The sequence below is a fragment of the Halichoerus grypus genome, chromosome 9, assembly GCF_964656455.1.
Source record: "Halichoerus grypus chromosome 9, mHalGry1.hap1.1, whole genome shotgun sequence".
NCBI classification, from domain to species: Eukaryota; Metazoa; Chordata; class Mammalia; order Carnivora; family Phocidae; genus Halichoerus; species Halichoerus grypus.
This window is the reverse complement of record NC_135720.1, coordinates 25,869,324-25,886,230: the sequence shown is the minus strand read 5'-3', so window position 1 is coordinate 25,886,230 and position 16,907 is coordinate 25,869,324. Positions and strand designations below refer to the sequence as shown.

Here is a 16,907-nt window from a genome sequence, read left to right as displayed (position 1 = left end):
TTTAATTTTTATGCTTCACATTTTTTAATCCACTAAAAAGCAACTGTGAGGAATGAGTTGTTTTCTTCTTGCTCACATCTCTTACATCAATTAATTACAAGGCATATGGCCTTATGTACTTACAGGGCAGCTTACTTTTGACCACATGAGTATGGCTAGCATTCTGAATAACCAAGAAATTGCACAAGCTCTGGCAGATGGATTGATGGAACTTACAAAAGATAATTCTGTGAGTGTTTCTTCGAAGAAAGCAAACTTTAAAAACCTAACACTATACGTTTTTAGTTTGCACTGATTTTTTTTTTTTTTAACCAGTTTATCCCTTGGGAGACACAATTCCTCTGAGAATTACATCAGGTTGTAAAAACAGCCACTGAGAGATTCTGGGCCCAAGATGTATTAGGTACACAAAATAGACAAATATAAGGGCACCTGGGTGGCTCAGTTGCTTAAGTATCTGCCTTCAGCTCAGGTCATGATCCCAGGGTCCTGGGATGGAGCCCCGCATGGGCAGCCGGGAGCCTGCTTCTCCCTCTCTCTCTCAAATAAATAAATAAATAAATAAATAAATAAATAAATAAATAAAATCTTTTTAAAAAAATAGACAAATGGGAAAATTTTCTAGGTTATTTAAAACGTATTTACATTGTGCGCTGTTTTCCGTCTTGTGATTAATTTCAGTCAGAAGTGACTTCCTTAAACAACGTGTTAGTGGCTTTATGTTTCACATAAACATTACTCAACAGTTTAAACAATTAATAGTATGATAGGAAAACCAAGAAAGCATGAAACCAGATAGAAAATGATGAAGGGCAAAAAAGGCTAGTTGAGAGGGGAAGGGAAAGAGAACACAAAAAAACACAAATAAGCAAATCAATAAGTTAGTTGGGGACACGCATGGGGGAAGCATGTAGAAGCATTTTTTTCGGAAACCAATCTTGGCTACTCTCCCAGAAAAGTCAGTCGACGCATGAGGAAATAGTGAGGAGAGACAGTATACGGGACCCCGTATGGCAAGGCTCTAGGACCATGAACTATGCAGCTCTGTTCCAGGGAAGTGGAGAACAGGATGGGAATAGGGATGAGAGTAACATACCTGATGCTACATAAGGTCTTTAGTTCTCCACGGAAAGATTCTCAATCCTTCTCTTCCACTGTAGTGATTCTACTTTGTGGATGAATTTAACATCATCTTTGTACATGACCTTTATCTACCAGGGGTCTGCTCTGGTTTCAAGTTGGCTGCCTGGGTGAACAGCAGGCATCTCCAGAGTTAGCTGAGCACAGGGCGGAGTCTGAGAAGCTGCAGTTGGCCATGAGTTGTCTTCTCTGAAGACCCAGCTCCTCACTGTTCTAGCTACCCATCGTCAGCCCAGGGAGTAAAATGAACAGGGATGTTCACAGGGATGACCCGAGGTCTTGAAAGATCCTGCACTGTCTCCTGAAAGACCAAAGAATTACTAAACGTGTTTGGTGTAGGTTCAGTGTACTTACTCCCAACCGAATTATTTTAAAATGATCTTGTATGATGTAATTTCGCTGGTGCTCAAACCTCTAGCCTGAGAGGGAACCAAATGTGGGGGTGTCCTAGGCTGTTCTGCCCAGTCATCCTGCTGCAGGGCCTCTCCCATGCTTCTGTCCCCCCAGAGAAAGCAGGCTCCCTCGTGTCCCCGTTCCTCATCTGGCCTCGAGACTGACGTGGGCCACTTTGGGCCACTTTGGTTCTGAAGATCTTGAGACCTTCCCCACAAGACCTTAGCATCCTAATTGGATTGTGACAATAAGAGAACAGGGATTAACTACAAAGTCCCGTTTACAGACTTTAATTGAATGACACTTACTTTGTTTTCTAGACTTTTAATTAGGTAGAAAGAAGAAAACGCTACTAAAAATATACTCTCTTTTCTGCTGCACCTGTATTGACCTGTTTTCCAGGTGAATGTTTTAACTGGAAATTCTTTTTTCTTTTGGTTTGGGGGGGCGGTTTTTTTTTAGGACAAACCTCTGGAGTTTTTGTCAGATTTTCTGCTGAAGAAATGTGGTAAAGGGAGCAAGGATTTTGAAGAAAACGTTATTCCGACAAAACGTGATCCAAAGGCCGCATTCAGTTTACCTCCGCAGGTAAAGTGATAGGGGCAGTTTTATGCCATTAATTCACTGTGTGCTTAGACACCTGTGGTTAAGAAATCCATAAACAATAAGGATCATCCTACCTGGAAAGCCTTCACCTTGTCATTTCTCCTAAGAACTTCCCTTCCATGGGCTATGATAAAAAAGGGTGCTTTGTAGATTCCTAGCAAGAGTGGCCTTCAAGCCACCTGAGGGCGGAAGCCGCCTCGCCGACTGGGGTAGTGCCACTCGGGGTGGGGCGGTGGGGGGGTAGTCGGCCACTCGCCCTGTGCCGCTCACTCGGTGGAGCCCCGGCTCACTCGAGAGAGACAGTGTTTTCATTTGCAGCCCACGACACTTTTTGGGGGAAACACGGCTGTGTTCTTCTTTTCTTAGTTGAGATTCCAGTTCATAAAAGGAAAAAAAAAAAGTGGGTTTTAAACCAGTCCTCCAAGCAAACAAGAATAATTGTGCCAGTAGTATGTTCAGAATCCAGCCATCCTTGGTTCCGTGAAATAATCGGGATTCGGGAAACACTGAAAATTGCCTTGTCATTCAGAGAGCTGGTTTCTATGCAAATGTCATTTCCGAATCACGGGACGCTCATAGAAAAATCACCTCTTGGATGATCAAAGGCTTGGGGATGCCACCCCCACCCCCATGGAAACTATTAGTAGGAGGAGACCTGTGAGTTCTATTAAGCAGACAAATAATTTGTTGCCCTATTAACCTGATATTCTGGAAGCCTCTGATCACACTTCTTTAGAAGATAGCACAGCGCAGGGGAGGGCGAACAAGGAGGGCTGCTGGTGGCAGGGTCCCCTCTGCCACAGGTGCAGACTTGCTCAGCAGCATGACAGGCCTGCAGGTATGCGGGGCCACCCCTCGGACGTTACCAGAGAAGGACCCCTGCTTTAACCGTCCTCCCCGCCAAAGTGACTTATTTTTTCCAAGCACAGGCTTCCTTTCCAAGAAGAGTCCTAACACATTTCCAGGGACTTCTAAGCCCTTTTTAAGACAGAGCCCTGCTTGCCTCGTGCCCCTTGCCTCATGCCTCAGTTCAGGAAACTCTCGCGGACCATGCACCAGTCAGGGTTCTCCAGAGAACCCGAACGAATAGGATCATTTCTATATATATATATGTATCCTATTCATTCTGGTATACTATGTATAGTATACTATATACATACCATATACTATATTATATTAATTATACTATGTTATATAATATTATATAGTATAGAGTATACTCTATACATCGTATAGTATACTACTTATATGTGTATATATATATACACATTACTAGGATCCATATATACATGTGTAATACAGATATATACACACAAAGAGATTTGTTATAAGGAATTGGCTCACATAATTATGGAGGCTGAGAAGTCGTAAGATCTGCAGGGTGAGTCTACAAGCTGGAGATACCCAGGAGAGCCAATGGTACATTCTAGTCCAAAATCTGGCAAGCTCAAGACCCAGGAAGAGCTGATGTTTCAGTTCAAGTCCAAAGGCAGGAAAAAGCCAATGTCCCAGTTTGAAGGCTATCAGGCAGGACGAACTCTCTGTTACTTGAGGGAGGTCCAGGCTTTTCGTTCTACAGACCTTCAACTAATTGGGTGAAGCCCACCCACATTAGGGAGTGCAAGCTGCATTACTCAGTCTACCTATTTCAGTGTTAATCTCATCAAAAAACACCCTCACAGACACACCCAGAGTAATTTGACCAAATGTCTGGGCACCCCATGGCCCAGTCAAATTGACACAAAATTAATCATCACAGACAATTTCTCAGTTAGAGGTTAGCTACGCCCTCCCATCTTCTCAGTTCAGTTTCCTAAATATTTACAGGAATGAAGCACGTGCAAGGCACTGTGTTGTACCCTGGAAATAGACAACAAAATAAGACGCAGTCACTGCCCTGAGGTAGATAAGCCTGCACAGAAACAGAGGACACGGCATGATTGGTGCCTCTTAGCAGGATGCGTAGGAGGGAATGGGAACGCCAAAGTGGGTATTTAATGGAGAGTCCCTTTCTGCTTCTCAGAGGCTTTTTGCCTTATTATGGCAGCTGTTATCTTTTGAGATTCGTGGGGATTAGTCTCCCCAAAAGGTGGATGTTATCTCCATCCATCCTTCAGTCTGTGAAAGCCTTTGAAAAACAGCTCTCGGGGCTCTAGAACCACCGGTTTCCCCTTGCTTCCCTAAAGGGGATGCCCAGCATGCAACCGCATCACACGGGATCCAAATTCTTCTGAAGCCCCCACAACGTCTACATCATTACCGACTTCCTGGAAACCTTATTGGAGTTCTTCCACCCCCAGACACACAGACCCCAGAAATGTTCCTCTTTGAAGCAAGGAAACCTGAAGGAAGCAAAGGGGGACAAAAATGATCAGCAATTCCTCCTCTGAAGTGTTTCTTTTCCATTTGAAAACCTGACAATTGGCGAGAACCACTTCTGGAAACTCTGACACCTAAAAGAATGGTCACTGGGAGCATTTCCTCTCAAAGACACTTGGGTTCTTTCTTCTGGCAAATAAGATCCACATTGAATCAAGTCTTTCCAACCGGCTATTGACCTAAACATCTAATCACTTGAATAAAATAATATAGAATGTTTGGGCTTTAAGTTGCCTCACTGCTGGAAAGCAGGCCTGCTAGTGTGACATCACCCACCTGTAATAAATCCACAGAAGTGAAAGGCCCCTTAATGCCTAGGAATTTCTTTAAAAAAAAAAATCAAATTAGAAAAAAATATGTATTAGATTCTTACTTGGTTTACTATCATTTAACACTTACGAGCTTGTGCACAAAGCCCATGAAACAAAATCAGGGACTTTCAGGAAGAAAAACTATAGCTTAAACATAGGTGCCGAATTAGGATAGAATAGAGAAACTGAGTTTCTCCACACATTGGAGTTTATTTTTTAAACGGTAGGTATCGGGGCGCCTGGGTGGCTCAGTCATTAAGCGTCTGCCTTCGGCTCAGGTCATGATCCCAGGGTCCTGGGATGGAGCCCCACATCGGGCTCCCTGCTTGGCAGGAAGCCTGCTTCTCCCTCTCCCACTCCCCTGCTTGTGTTCCCTCTCTCACTCTATCTCTCTGTCAAATAAATAAAATCTTTAAAAAAATAAATAAATAAATAAACGCTAGATATTTGTCCTGAAGGGCACACAAACTCACAGCCCTAGGAATGGAAAGTAATGGCTTCTGCTGGGAGAATTGTTTTAAAGACCCTTCCATAGGGGGATCCAGTCAGAGGGCTTGCCTGCCAAATCTGGGACCAGAGACATACACGGAGCTGTGTCTGAAGGCATGACCAGACAGGGCTCGCCCTCCCTCCAGAAGGCCCAGGCTCTGCCCATATATGCACATACAGATAGCTGTGTGTGTGTCTGTCTGTCTACCTACCTACCACCTGTCCAGTCAGATCCTACCCACCCACTACGGCCCTATCAGTACTCACTCCTGGCTTGGTGTAGCTGGAGTGTTAACACTGACACTGTACAACACGGTGACAGGCCACAGCCAGAATCAGAGTTGTCCCCGAGCTCTACCTGTCATTTGCACAACTATTTCTGGCCCCTAATTCAGGAGCTGTCTTCTGGGAGAAGCATCAGCTATAACTAGGATGTATCTGGAAAAGGCAGACAAGGTAGGAAAATTCCTACCATGTAATCAGAGGGCTCCTTCGTATGTCACGGAGAGAGACAAAGGCAAAGCCCACCAACCCACAATAAGAGTTCCCTTACAAATGTGCCAAGTCGGTTGCTCCTGTTACTTCCTCTGAATTCATACCTGAAAACAAAATAAGGGATGGCATCTTAACCTGAAAATAGTCTAGGGGCTCCTGGGGGGCTCAGTGGGTGAGGCGTCTGACTCGATTTCGGCTCAGGTCGTGATCTCAGGGTGGTGAGATCGAGCTCCGCGCTGGGCTGGAGCCTGCTTGAGATTCTCCCTCTCTGGCTCCCTGCGCCCCTCCCCGCCCTCCCTTGGGGAAAAAAAAAAAAAAGTCTGTACAATTTTAAAAAACTAGATGGATAGTATGCAATGAGAAAACTTGATATTTTTAGATTCAAACAAAATTACCATGCCAAATCCATTTCCTATCCACAAAGAAAAATTTATATCTAATAAAAATGGCTGTTGCTGAGCCAGAGGTGAGCGGAAGCCCCGGGGTGAGTGAGCAGGCTCCCCGTAACCGGGGTGGCCCAGGGGGCGCGCCAGCCCCTGAATCGTAATGTAATCCTGTGCGGTTTGCGTTCTCTCCATCTTGGGCCAGTTTGAATTTAATTTTCATTTTATGTCTGCAGCCTCTTCTACCTGTAGTAGAAGTTCTTCCTAGTTGTAGAGCCACCAGTGTTGCCACCGCTTACCACAAATGACCAGCACTAGTACTGATTCGGAGAGAAGAGAGTGTGCTCCCTTCTTAGAAACTCGGAACGATTTTGTCAAAATTCACAGGAGATCCCCGCCGCCCCCTCCCCCCAGCACAAGCCTCAGCGCATGCCAGGCTGATCCGGGACGGCCACAAAGGGGGAAAGGAGAAGAAACGGTGCGGGACCGGGGCCGCGGCCAAGTGCTGCGGCTCAGGAGGGGCCTCCTGCAAACCCGGGAGAAGCCGGCCGGCCGCGCTGGGGACCGCGCCTCCCAGACAAAGGCTTCGGGCAGCCATAAAGAACGGCTGCACATACCAAATAAAAATCCCATTCTGCCTGAGGAGAGTAAGGCAAAACAAAAACGTCTTGGTTATAAATTGATGTTTTTCTTCCAGTCTCACCCTTAGCTCTCAAGGGGTTACCATGAGTAGTTTTATCTTTGACTGGAAAAGGCAGCCGTGATGACCAGCAATCATCCATTAGCTCTCACCACAAACGCGGGGCCATTGTTCCATTGTTAGAATGGACCTTGTAAGCAAGCAGCAGGTGGGACTATTTTTTTGAGAGATAGAGCTGAGGAGTGGGGGGAAAGAGAGAGAGAGGAGAAAGAAAATCTTAAGCAGGCTCCATGCCCAGCACGGAGCCTGACATGGGGCTCCATCTCACGACCCTGAGATCATGACCTGAGCGGAAACCAAGAGTCAGTGGCTTAACCGACTGAGCCACCCAGGCGCCCCAGGACTATTTTTTTCTAATGTGCTAATTTATATGGAAGCCACAAGAACAACTAACAAGGAATGTGAAGAAAGAATAAGCTATATTTAAATGTGGAAATAGGTCTAGAGAGAGCATGTGAACTGTTTCTGACCCATTTTCATTAGATAAAAAAAGGGGTGGATTTTACAAAGTGCTGTGAGCTTTTTCTTCTGGCAGTTTCAAAAGTAAGATGAGCCATTTGCCCTCAGCTGACAAAGGACAGAGCAGAATGAGGCAGAAGCCTGGAATGTGTGGGATTCCTTGAGTGTCAGTCCCCTGCCTCCCAGGGGGAAAAGGGGGCTGCCCTGAATTTCATTTCTCAAGTATAATGCAGTTCTTAGGAAGCTAAAGGTTATTATTATTTTTTAACATAAAATTTAAGAGAGGCATCACATGGGTCAAGTGCTTCGTTCATTGTGTGTGGGGTACAGTGTGCTTGAGGCTGAGGGCAGACAGCTCCTGGAGACCTCCTGTGGGCACAGCACCCACTGGGCATTCAGACAGCCCAAGGCCTGCCCCCAGATAATCAAGCCTGCCTTGAATCCTCAGGAAAGAAATGTTCTAGAAGACAACCCTCAGGACACAAAATCAAGTCTCAGCAAAAACGATCCAAATTTGGAGATGCTGGTTAAGCTGGTAAGCCAATCACTACACAGTAAGAATTTTCCATTTGTTTTGCTCTTGACCAAAAAAAAAAAAAAAAAGGCTTCAGTCTTTATTCTGGTTAGTCCTTTTTTTCTTGAAAGTTTCCCTTAAGGGGAATAAAAAAAAAAAAAACCTCTAAATATAATTGGGGGGGAATCCAACGGGTAGATTTTTCTTTTTTGAGTAAGCCCTGGTCTGAAAAGAAGTCAAACCAAGAGGATGGAAATGTAACATCTTGGGAACAAGAGCCATCTTGGCGCTACTCTGATTTTTTAATATGACATGAGGACAGAATTTTAAAGAAATGGCCCATGCACATAAAGGGTCTGACCCACCAACTGGTGGTCTGATTTCAAAGGCTGAGTATGATCAATATAACTTTCTGTTTGCAAAGGGTAGTGCAGACTAGCAGAGGCGTGGTCCTGTCTGGCCCTAACACGTTCGTGAATTCATCATCGTATTTTCGTTTTCAGAATCCTTTCAGGTAGACGTTAGCAACCACATTTTGTAGATGAGGAACTCAAGTTAGAACACTTTAAATGACTTCCCTAAGGTCAGACAGCCAGGGGAGAAAGATACCTGAAGCCCCAGGTCTGAAGCTCAGTCCTGGGGCTCCTTCCCAGCCCCTCCACACGCCGGGCAAATCCACCTGCTGTGTGCAGTGCAGGTGTGGGCCTCGCGGCCTGGGCGCTCGCACACCCTCAGATCCACCCCCCAGGAATCACCAAGGATGAGGGGGTTTACGTCGGGCCGTGAATAGGATAATGTCTCGTCTCACTGGCGGTCATAACACCTGACATTGGTTTGAAGATAACAACGAAAGGTTTGACAACTGAAACCTTAACTCAAAATGATTATAAACATTGGAAAACTCCAATATTTAAAAAAAAAAATTTATGCATAAAAATGTAATATGGGCTCCAAGCCAGCAGCCAGGTGGGATACAAATGTATTTTTTTTTTTAACACATTAGGTAAAACTTAACCAAGAACAGTGTGTTTATAGTATTTCATAGAGTGAGTTTTCTGTTTTTTCTCTTAAATTACTTTTACATTTTAATTTTAGTTCATGAAGTCATGGTTGATTTGTTTTGGGTGAAGGTCACATGGCATTACACTTAGTATTGTCATATTTTATTTGGGGCACTATGGGGCATATTTAGGGCTGAAGGGAAAAGAAGAAATTTTGTTCTAAGAGTATTAATAGTTCTAGGCTCAAATACAAGGCCATTAAAATTTTTAAATTTAAATATTATAATTGTGTTCTAGATATTCATTCTAGACACTCGTTTTTCAACCTTTGAAAAATACAGATAAAGAAAAAGAATTACCTAGTCCCAGTACTGAAAATTCATTTCTCCATGTGTCTCCATAGCATACATAATAATAGGGTGGGGAGCTTCTTTACACCAGTGTATGATTTTTCCCTCTGCATTAAAGGATAAAACAGGACTTTGAAATATAGAAAACAGGACATTTAGCCACCTAGCCAAATGCATTCACAGTTCCATGTTAGGGTCCTTTTTCCTAAATATGGAAAGAAGAGCTTGAGTTTAGGGTTTCATAAATGCCTGTGAGAAGCAGATTAGTTGATAAGGAGAGGGCTAGCTCATTTCAGTTCTTCTGTCTGCAGGATAATCAATAAAACACTATAAATCAATCTGTAAAACACTGAGGAAGAAGAAATAGGAAAGCAATCAAGAGTGGGCAACCCAAAGGCTTCCACAGTGGACCGTCATTCCCATGAAGGCAAGACTGTCCTCCTACCATTGTGTAGTCAGCACCGAGCCCATGTCACTGAATACGTATTGGGGTGGATAGATGGATAAACATCGGGCCTCAATCTGCCCTCCTCAGGATCCAAGACTAAAAGCCCCATCTCTGCTAGGGCATGAGGCTGGCCTGATGTGAGGGCCTCATTGGTTCTAGCGTGTCAAGCAGTGGCCAGCAGGGTCCACCACAGTCCCCTGTCAAGGTCCCCTTCAACCGTGTTTAGCGCAAATCCCAAAGAGGGACTCTCACAGAGTCACTGCCTGACTGTTCAGCCCGTCATTTCTCTACCTTCTTTGACTTTCAGGCTCTTTGAGGCTGTAAACCGGGGGTCATTCTGCTTTCCCTATGAGTTCTTAATGCCTTTCTACAGGAGAGAAAGCTCCAGATGGACTCAGCTGAAAAGCGATCGAGAGTTGTTGGGGAACTCTTAGAGAGCGAGAGAAAATACGTGCAGATGCTGGAAATTGTGAGAGATGTCTACGTAACGCCCCTAAAAGCAGCGTTGTCATCAAACAGAGCGATTCTCAGTGCTGCAAACATCCACATCATTTTCTCTGATATTTTGCAGATTTTAAGTCTCAACAGGTAAACTCTGAAGAGGTATTTTTTCAAATATTCATTATGCCGTCGGAAGAACCCACACTTAACTGTTTCAAAAGTTGTACCGAGGAGCCCCTTCTTGGAGGCCCTGATCGTCTCACAGGAGAGGGCTCTTGCCACCACCATGCCCGAGGGCTTACCCCTGCCTCATTTCCACGCCCCGGTTCCAGGAGTGGAGCTCGGGGCCTGGGGGTCCTGTGTTCCATGTACTGTTCACGCAAAGGCAAGAGGAAGGAGAGCTGTCGGGCACCGTTCTTAATCAGCAGTGTCTGGCTGAGCGAAGGGAAAGAACAAAGGGTTTCATGGGATCGGGTCACTAGGATACTGGGCTTAGGGAACCAAGGCTGGGGGCCAGCTGAATGACAGTACAGTTTCAAGTATGCCCGTCGACACAGGAAAGTGATCATGTGTGCGGACGACACAGACTGAGCCGCTCCGCCAGGAACTCTCCGGGTAACTCGGAAGCTCCTCGCCCCCACTGGGCCCCAGCTGCTACAAAAGGAGGAGATTAAACTAGGCCTTTTCCCAGTTTTGAGGCCTGTGAGGGCTGAACGATGAACAACGCTAGGTCCACAGCAGAGGGCCAATCAGGAGGTAGGCATTCGAAGCGAGTGGAGCACTCTCTTCTGAGGACCCTAAGAAACCTTCCCCGCCTGCCTGGCTGGCCACATGGGAGTGGGACAGTCAGGGGACAGCACTGTGGAGGCCAGTCGAGGGCTCCCACTCAGGGGATTAAGAGGAAGAGGCGAGATTCCACCAGAGTCAACCTACTTCCTCACACCCCCGCCCCTCCTCCTTTCTGGGCAAATCTGCCCTGCTCTGTGTCAAGGCAAACAGATGTGACAAAAGCCCTGCCAGGCTGCACTAATGACAACTAATTTATTTTTATTTTTTAAGTTTCTAGGTTATCCCCGGCCAGTATTTCACGGGCATGCTTTTCTCATATGGCAGGCAGTTTCTAGACAACCTGAGAGACAGACTGCAGGAATGGGGCCCAGCCCACTGCGTGGGAGAAATATTCCTCAAGTTTGGAAGCCAGTTGAACACATACACCAATTTCTTCAACAATTACCCGGTTGTTCTGAGAACTATGGAGAAGGTAATGATTGAGTTACCATCCAGGCGTGAATGAGACTTTCTGAGCTTGAAAGGAAGTTTTGTGTGCAATCCAAAGGACTAGGATTAACAGGAAAGACTTCTTCCCTACTCTTAGCTTCCAGCTGACTGTGAGCTCTTTGAGGACGGGGCCCCTGACTGACTTAATTTTGTATCACTGAGGGTTAACACAGTGCTTGATATGGCAGGACCCAGGGACCGGTTGTTGGGCTGAACTAATCATGCAAATGGCCGGGTTTTCATCTAGCTGCCCCAGATACTCTGTGGTTCAGTTACAGAAAAATGTTTCACAGTGAGGGAGAAACAAGACTGAGAACCCTGATTCTGCTCTGCCAACTCACTGCTCTGTGGCCTTGACAAGTTTGACTCTCTTCCGGAGAAAAGGAATTAATAATCCATATGTTTCTTGGAATAAGGACACTCATTTGTGAAATCTCACCATGAACTAAGGATTTCTTTGTCTTGAATTCCTTTGAGAGTTCATGATAAACAATTTTTCCCTTCGTGACCTAAGCCGTATGTAGTGTGGGCTGGAATATTCAGCTCCCTTCTGCGTCACTCGCTGCTCTTGCCGGGTGTCTTCTGATGGCAGTGAGCTCTCTCTTTCTTTCCTCTTCAATTTACATCAAAAGGGCAGCAGAAGACGGTCCCTTGCACTTCTGCTAGTGTCTACTATATTCACTTTGGCTGCGTCCACCTGTCCGTACTGAGGCCCTGAGGGCAAGGCCTGGGGGCTGGGAGGCCTCTGGACACGTCCTGACCTCAGACCTCTCCCTTTGTAGCATCATTCTTGCCTCACGTAGGGAGCTTAAATACTGCCGGACAGCTGAATTATGTGAAAGTTGCATGAATAAGGCAGTTTCAGAGAACCAACCTTTAGGACAAGAATGGGACCAACGTGTCACGTGATATCATAAATTGATACCAAAATTGTTATAGTTAGGGATAATAATGATATCTATTTCACTGGCATGGGGTGTGCAGATAAATAGTCAGTAAACATTAGCTGTTAATAAGTACACCCAGTGAATATTTGATGCATTTCTGGCATCTTTGAGGCACGTATGTACTGAGAAAAATGAGGTCACTTCCTGAGTGCTCTAATGGTGATGAATGAACACATTTTAAAACAGATATTTAGCACAGTGGAGCCCCTTTATGATGTTACTATGGAAAACATAGTTAACAGTATTACAGTGGATACTATTAATAGCTTATTACTGTGGAGATAGCATTTACTGCCTGACAAGCACTTTATGGATAGGATTTTTCCCCTCATCACCACAAGAGTTAGGTAAGGTAATCCATGCAAGAGCTGAGGCTCAGAGAAGTTAAATAACTTGACAGGGTCACATAGAATTAGATAGAATTAAATTAGAATTTTAACGTTAATCCAGGCCTACCTGGTTGCAAAGTCTATTTTGTCTATACTGATTAAGTTCACGGAATAGGGTTACTTTATGATATAATTAATACACTGTACTTAGTAGACTGGTAAGCACCGAAAGTACTAGTCATGCTTTGGTTAGATGTAGTTGTTGCCCCTTCTGCTTTGAGTGCATCATAGACCATGCTTGTCTGGTGGAACAGAAGTCTCTTCAGCTGTATTATACAGCAAAATTTTGACATAATGCTCACCTTTAGTGCAGAGAAATGATACCAGCATTCCGAGCTTTCCTGAAGAGACATGATAAGACCATTGTGACCAAAATGCTAAGGTAAGTTCTGAGGGAGTGCACAGCGGGGCGCCCCAAGGACAGGGCACACTTTGACCTTCAGAGAGCAACCAGGGTTCCCTTTTCCCTGCCTCATACAGCCTCCCGGAGCTGCTTTTGTACCCATCACGAAGATTTGAAGAATATGTTAATCTTCTCTACGCACTGAGGCTTCACACTCCCGCAGAACACGCTGACCGTGGGGACGTGACCACTGCAATTGACCGACTCAAAAAATATAAAAGTTATATAGATCAGGTTGGTTGCTGATAAGAGTTTGTGTCTTTTACAAATGTTACAATGCTTTGTGGTACTGACTCAAAGATCCTGAAATACCTTATCCTTTCGTGGTGTTCTTCAAAGTCTTTCCTCCTTTTAATGTGAAATCATTGGGCTCAGTGATTTTGAGCACTAAGAGGATCTATTCTAAGCCAAACAACATGAGACAGAATGTTTTCAGAGATCTGGATAAGTGCCATAAAACTTTTATTAATATGAAAGTTTGAAGAATTGAATATTTGGATTGATTTTTCTAGATAACTAAAAGAAAAAAAGTAAAATCGTTTGTTTTGGAAGGTACTTCTTATTAATTACCTTTTCTGCCTCAGTAAGTATAGCAATCATAATTATTCTCTGAAAGAATTCAGCATCTTGGAAGACAGTACTATTGTTCTGAAAATATTGTTGTGATGTGCATATTACATGGGCATCCAGGCTGAATGTGAACTGAAAACTTATTTTGCCCTGAAGATACTTTGTGAATACAGTCTTGTCACTTGCCTCTTTGTTTTTAAAACACTGGGGACACGAAATTGAGATTTTTACTAAAGTTTATCAAAATACTGAGCCCTGTATCAAGTGCCATAAAATATTTTAATCTATTTTTATGTATAAAAACTTCACAATTTTTGTTTGCCTAAAATCCCTTTGTTTACTAGATGAAGCAAAGCATCAGTATGAAAGATCAGCTGTCAGAAATACAGAGAATAGTCTGGGGATGCCCGGTACGTATTCTGACGTGCTCACTACGTCTCATGCTCATGAATATAACCTCAAGTTACTGGCAAAAGGAGACATGCAGATTTCGATTCCGCTGACGTCTGTTGAATGCCCGCCACGTGCCATGTGCTGGCAAGCTTCCACATTTCACATCCTGGCTAGTTGTAAGGGTGCATAATGAGAAGAGGCACAAGTGGACTTGACCCCATCCCATAACTTTTCTGCAGTCTTAGCTCCTTGACTGGTGCTTCTGTGAACATGACCTCCTTTGGGGAAAGGGGCCATGTCTTCTATTGTTTTATATCTTCCTGTACATAATGCCTGGTGTAGGATTCTGCGCCCTGAGGATATCTGAAAAAAATCTTAGGAGTCCTCTGTTTGTTGTTACCTATACAATATCATCTGGTCCCAGTCTACCTTCTTTCTTACTGCCTTGCCTACCACTTCATGATCAAATCACACAAATCTACTCATAGTGCTCCAATAATGTTAGCCTTTCTCTACACATTTGACCTTTGCCCACGCTTTCCTTCTCTGAAATTGCCTTCCTTTCCCACTCCACTGGATAAACTATTCATCCTTTAAAAATCCAGTTCAATCATCATCTTCCTTGTGAAGTTTCCCCAACATCTCCAGCTGTGAGTCCCCCCACCCCCGTCTTGGGTATCCTGCAGCACCCTGAACATCTCTGTCACACTTTTTTATGACCCTTAGTTCCTAAGACTGAGAACTCCATCAGGCATGAGCTACGACTTACTTGTCCTCTGATGTTTAGCATATAGTAGGAGCTCGATATATGAATTATGTTGAATTAAAGTGCCAATTGATTGGAAACATTTTTATTTGGTCAAATTGGGGAAACAAGATGGAGCTGTTTTGTTAGAATTTAGATCTGCACATTTTGGTAGGGAGAGTGGAGTTGATTGGATTACCAAAAGTCCAAAATCTTGCAACTCACAGAGTCTGAACTTATCTCTGGATCACTGTTCACACTAAGTGATCATCTCATGGCTAGATCGGTACAAGTGTCTAACTTCTGAATTTTTAACAATCCATTCACTTCCTTTTCTTCATAAATCCCTTCTTACCTGCTCCCATCCCCTCTTTTTTTTTTTTTTTAAATACTAGGAAAGCTTTTAAAGCATTTATAAATAAAACAGTAATTTCAGTAGTTTTAAAAATTATACAACACCTTCAAATATAGTTTTCATGTGAATTCTGTGGTCTTTCTAAAGAAAACCTCTTTTGTCAATAATAAAAACATTCATTTTTTCATAATTAAACTGAGTTCTACTCAACACAGCTTCTGGGGTATAAAACAGTTCTGCAGTAGTGGACTTTTTATTTTCTACAAATTTATGAATGTTTCTAATTTTGTTTTTGGTTTCATAGACTCTATCAGAAGAAAACAGATATCTGATTAGGGTCCAAGATGTAGCCCAACTTCACTGCTGTGATGAGGCAGTAAGTTTCTCTTTAAGGTAAACACTTAACTATCCTATGGCTGTGACTATGTCTTGCTCATCTTGTACCTGGGATCCGGTACAGTGTCTGACACAAGTCTGCAACAAATCTTTGTATTGGACCGAAAACTTAAACATACATTCCCCTGCAGTACTATAAGGTGCTTTATTACCATACTCACATTCCAGGCAGCTACTAGATAGAATGGGAGAAAATACATTATCTCTGCCAGAACCGCAAACTGCAGAGTAGCAGGAATTCTGAGGTTGGTCACTTTCCTACTGAAAGGAAATCCAAGTGTTGTGGGTATCACGTTAGTGATTTGCTCACCTATAACAAAAGAGAAGACCAGTTAATTATCCTGATAGTTATTGAGGTTAGTATTAAAAAGGTTTCACCAAGAGACCATCATTATATTGAGGTCTTACCATATCTGTTTTGCACAGTGCTCACAGTAGTGTTAAGACCAAAAGATGGGAGGGTGCCAATTTCCATAAGCTAGCATCCCCTTTCCTCTTTTAGAACAAGGATGGGCAAACTTTTTTCTGGAAAGGGTCAGATCGTAAATATCCTAGGTCTTGTTGGCCAGATGATTTTTGTGGCAACTACTAAATTCATCATTATAGCATAAAAACAGCAACATAATGATACAACACATGAATAATACAATCTGCATAAACAATACAGTGCATAAATGAGGGAGCATGGCTGAGTTACAGTAAAACTTTATTTACAAAACAAGTGGTGGGGCCATAATTTGCTGATACCTATGTTGGAAAATTATTTGCAGAACTGTGTTCTCAGTATTAATGGCAAAGATGACAACTCAACAAATAGTAACCAAATGGAGAGAAATAAACTCCTTTAATTCTTCCAACTCCAATAAAAGAAATAAAAATTGATTTGCCTCTTATTTCAGTGAATATTTCAATGAATGTTTCCCAAAGGTGTAGGTCAGGGGCGTGATTGGAAGAAATCCAAAGCTTTCACCTCTATTCTTGCCTAGAGTGGTTCTAGATGAAAATCAAATCATGTAATTGTCTTACTTTTCTCACGATCACAGTGTTTTTTGTTTTCTTTGTTTTGTTGTTTTTGTTCAATAGCAACAGAAATGAACTGCAGTGATGGAAGGAAACTACTTATCAAACCAGCAATTCTAAACACGCTGGTGTAGTAGGAGACATGCTAGGGATTATTCCAGTTTTTTATTATTAGAATTTATTTTACCTTCAGGTATTCATAAAGGTAACACTCTCCTTTTATGTAAGTCTGAGTTTCTGACCTACATAATTTGCCTTTTCTCTAAAGAATTTCTTTTAACATTTCTTGCTAAGCAGGTTTA

At 43.4% G+C, this 16,907-nt stretch overlaps 1 protein-coding gene across 4 annotated transcripts in view; it reads left to right on the top strand.

The window, feature by feature from the left end:
• Positions 1-16,907, top strand: part of ECT2L (epithelial cell transforming 2 like) — a 71,907-nt gene that overhangs the window by 45,699 nt on the left and 9,301 nt on the right. For 2 of the 4 annotated variants that reach the window (XM_036097886.2, XM_036097881.2), the window contains 9 exons: positions 126-229; positions 1,996-2,121; positions 7,804-7,890; positions 10,042-10,256; positions 11,223-11,370; positions 13,032-13,105; positions 13,204-13,360; positions 14,041-14,106; positions 15,494-15,582. In XM_036097886.2, coding sequence (XP_035953779.1) covers positions 126-229; positions 1,996-2,121; positions 7,804-7,890; positions 10,042-10,256; positions 11,223-11,370; positions 13,032-13,105; positions 13,204-13,360; positions 14,041-14,106; positions 15,494-15,582 — 1,066 coding nt within the window. The remainder of the gene's footprint in view (positions 1-125; positions 230-1,995; positions 2,122-7,803; positions 7,891-10,041; positions 10,257-11,222; positions 11,371-13,031; positions 13,106-13,203; positions 13,361-14,040; positions 14,107-15,493; positions 15,583-16,907) is intronic. The other 2 variants (XM_036097887.2, XM_036097882.2) reach the window with 2 other exon arrangements.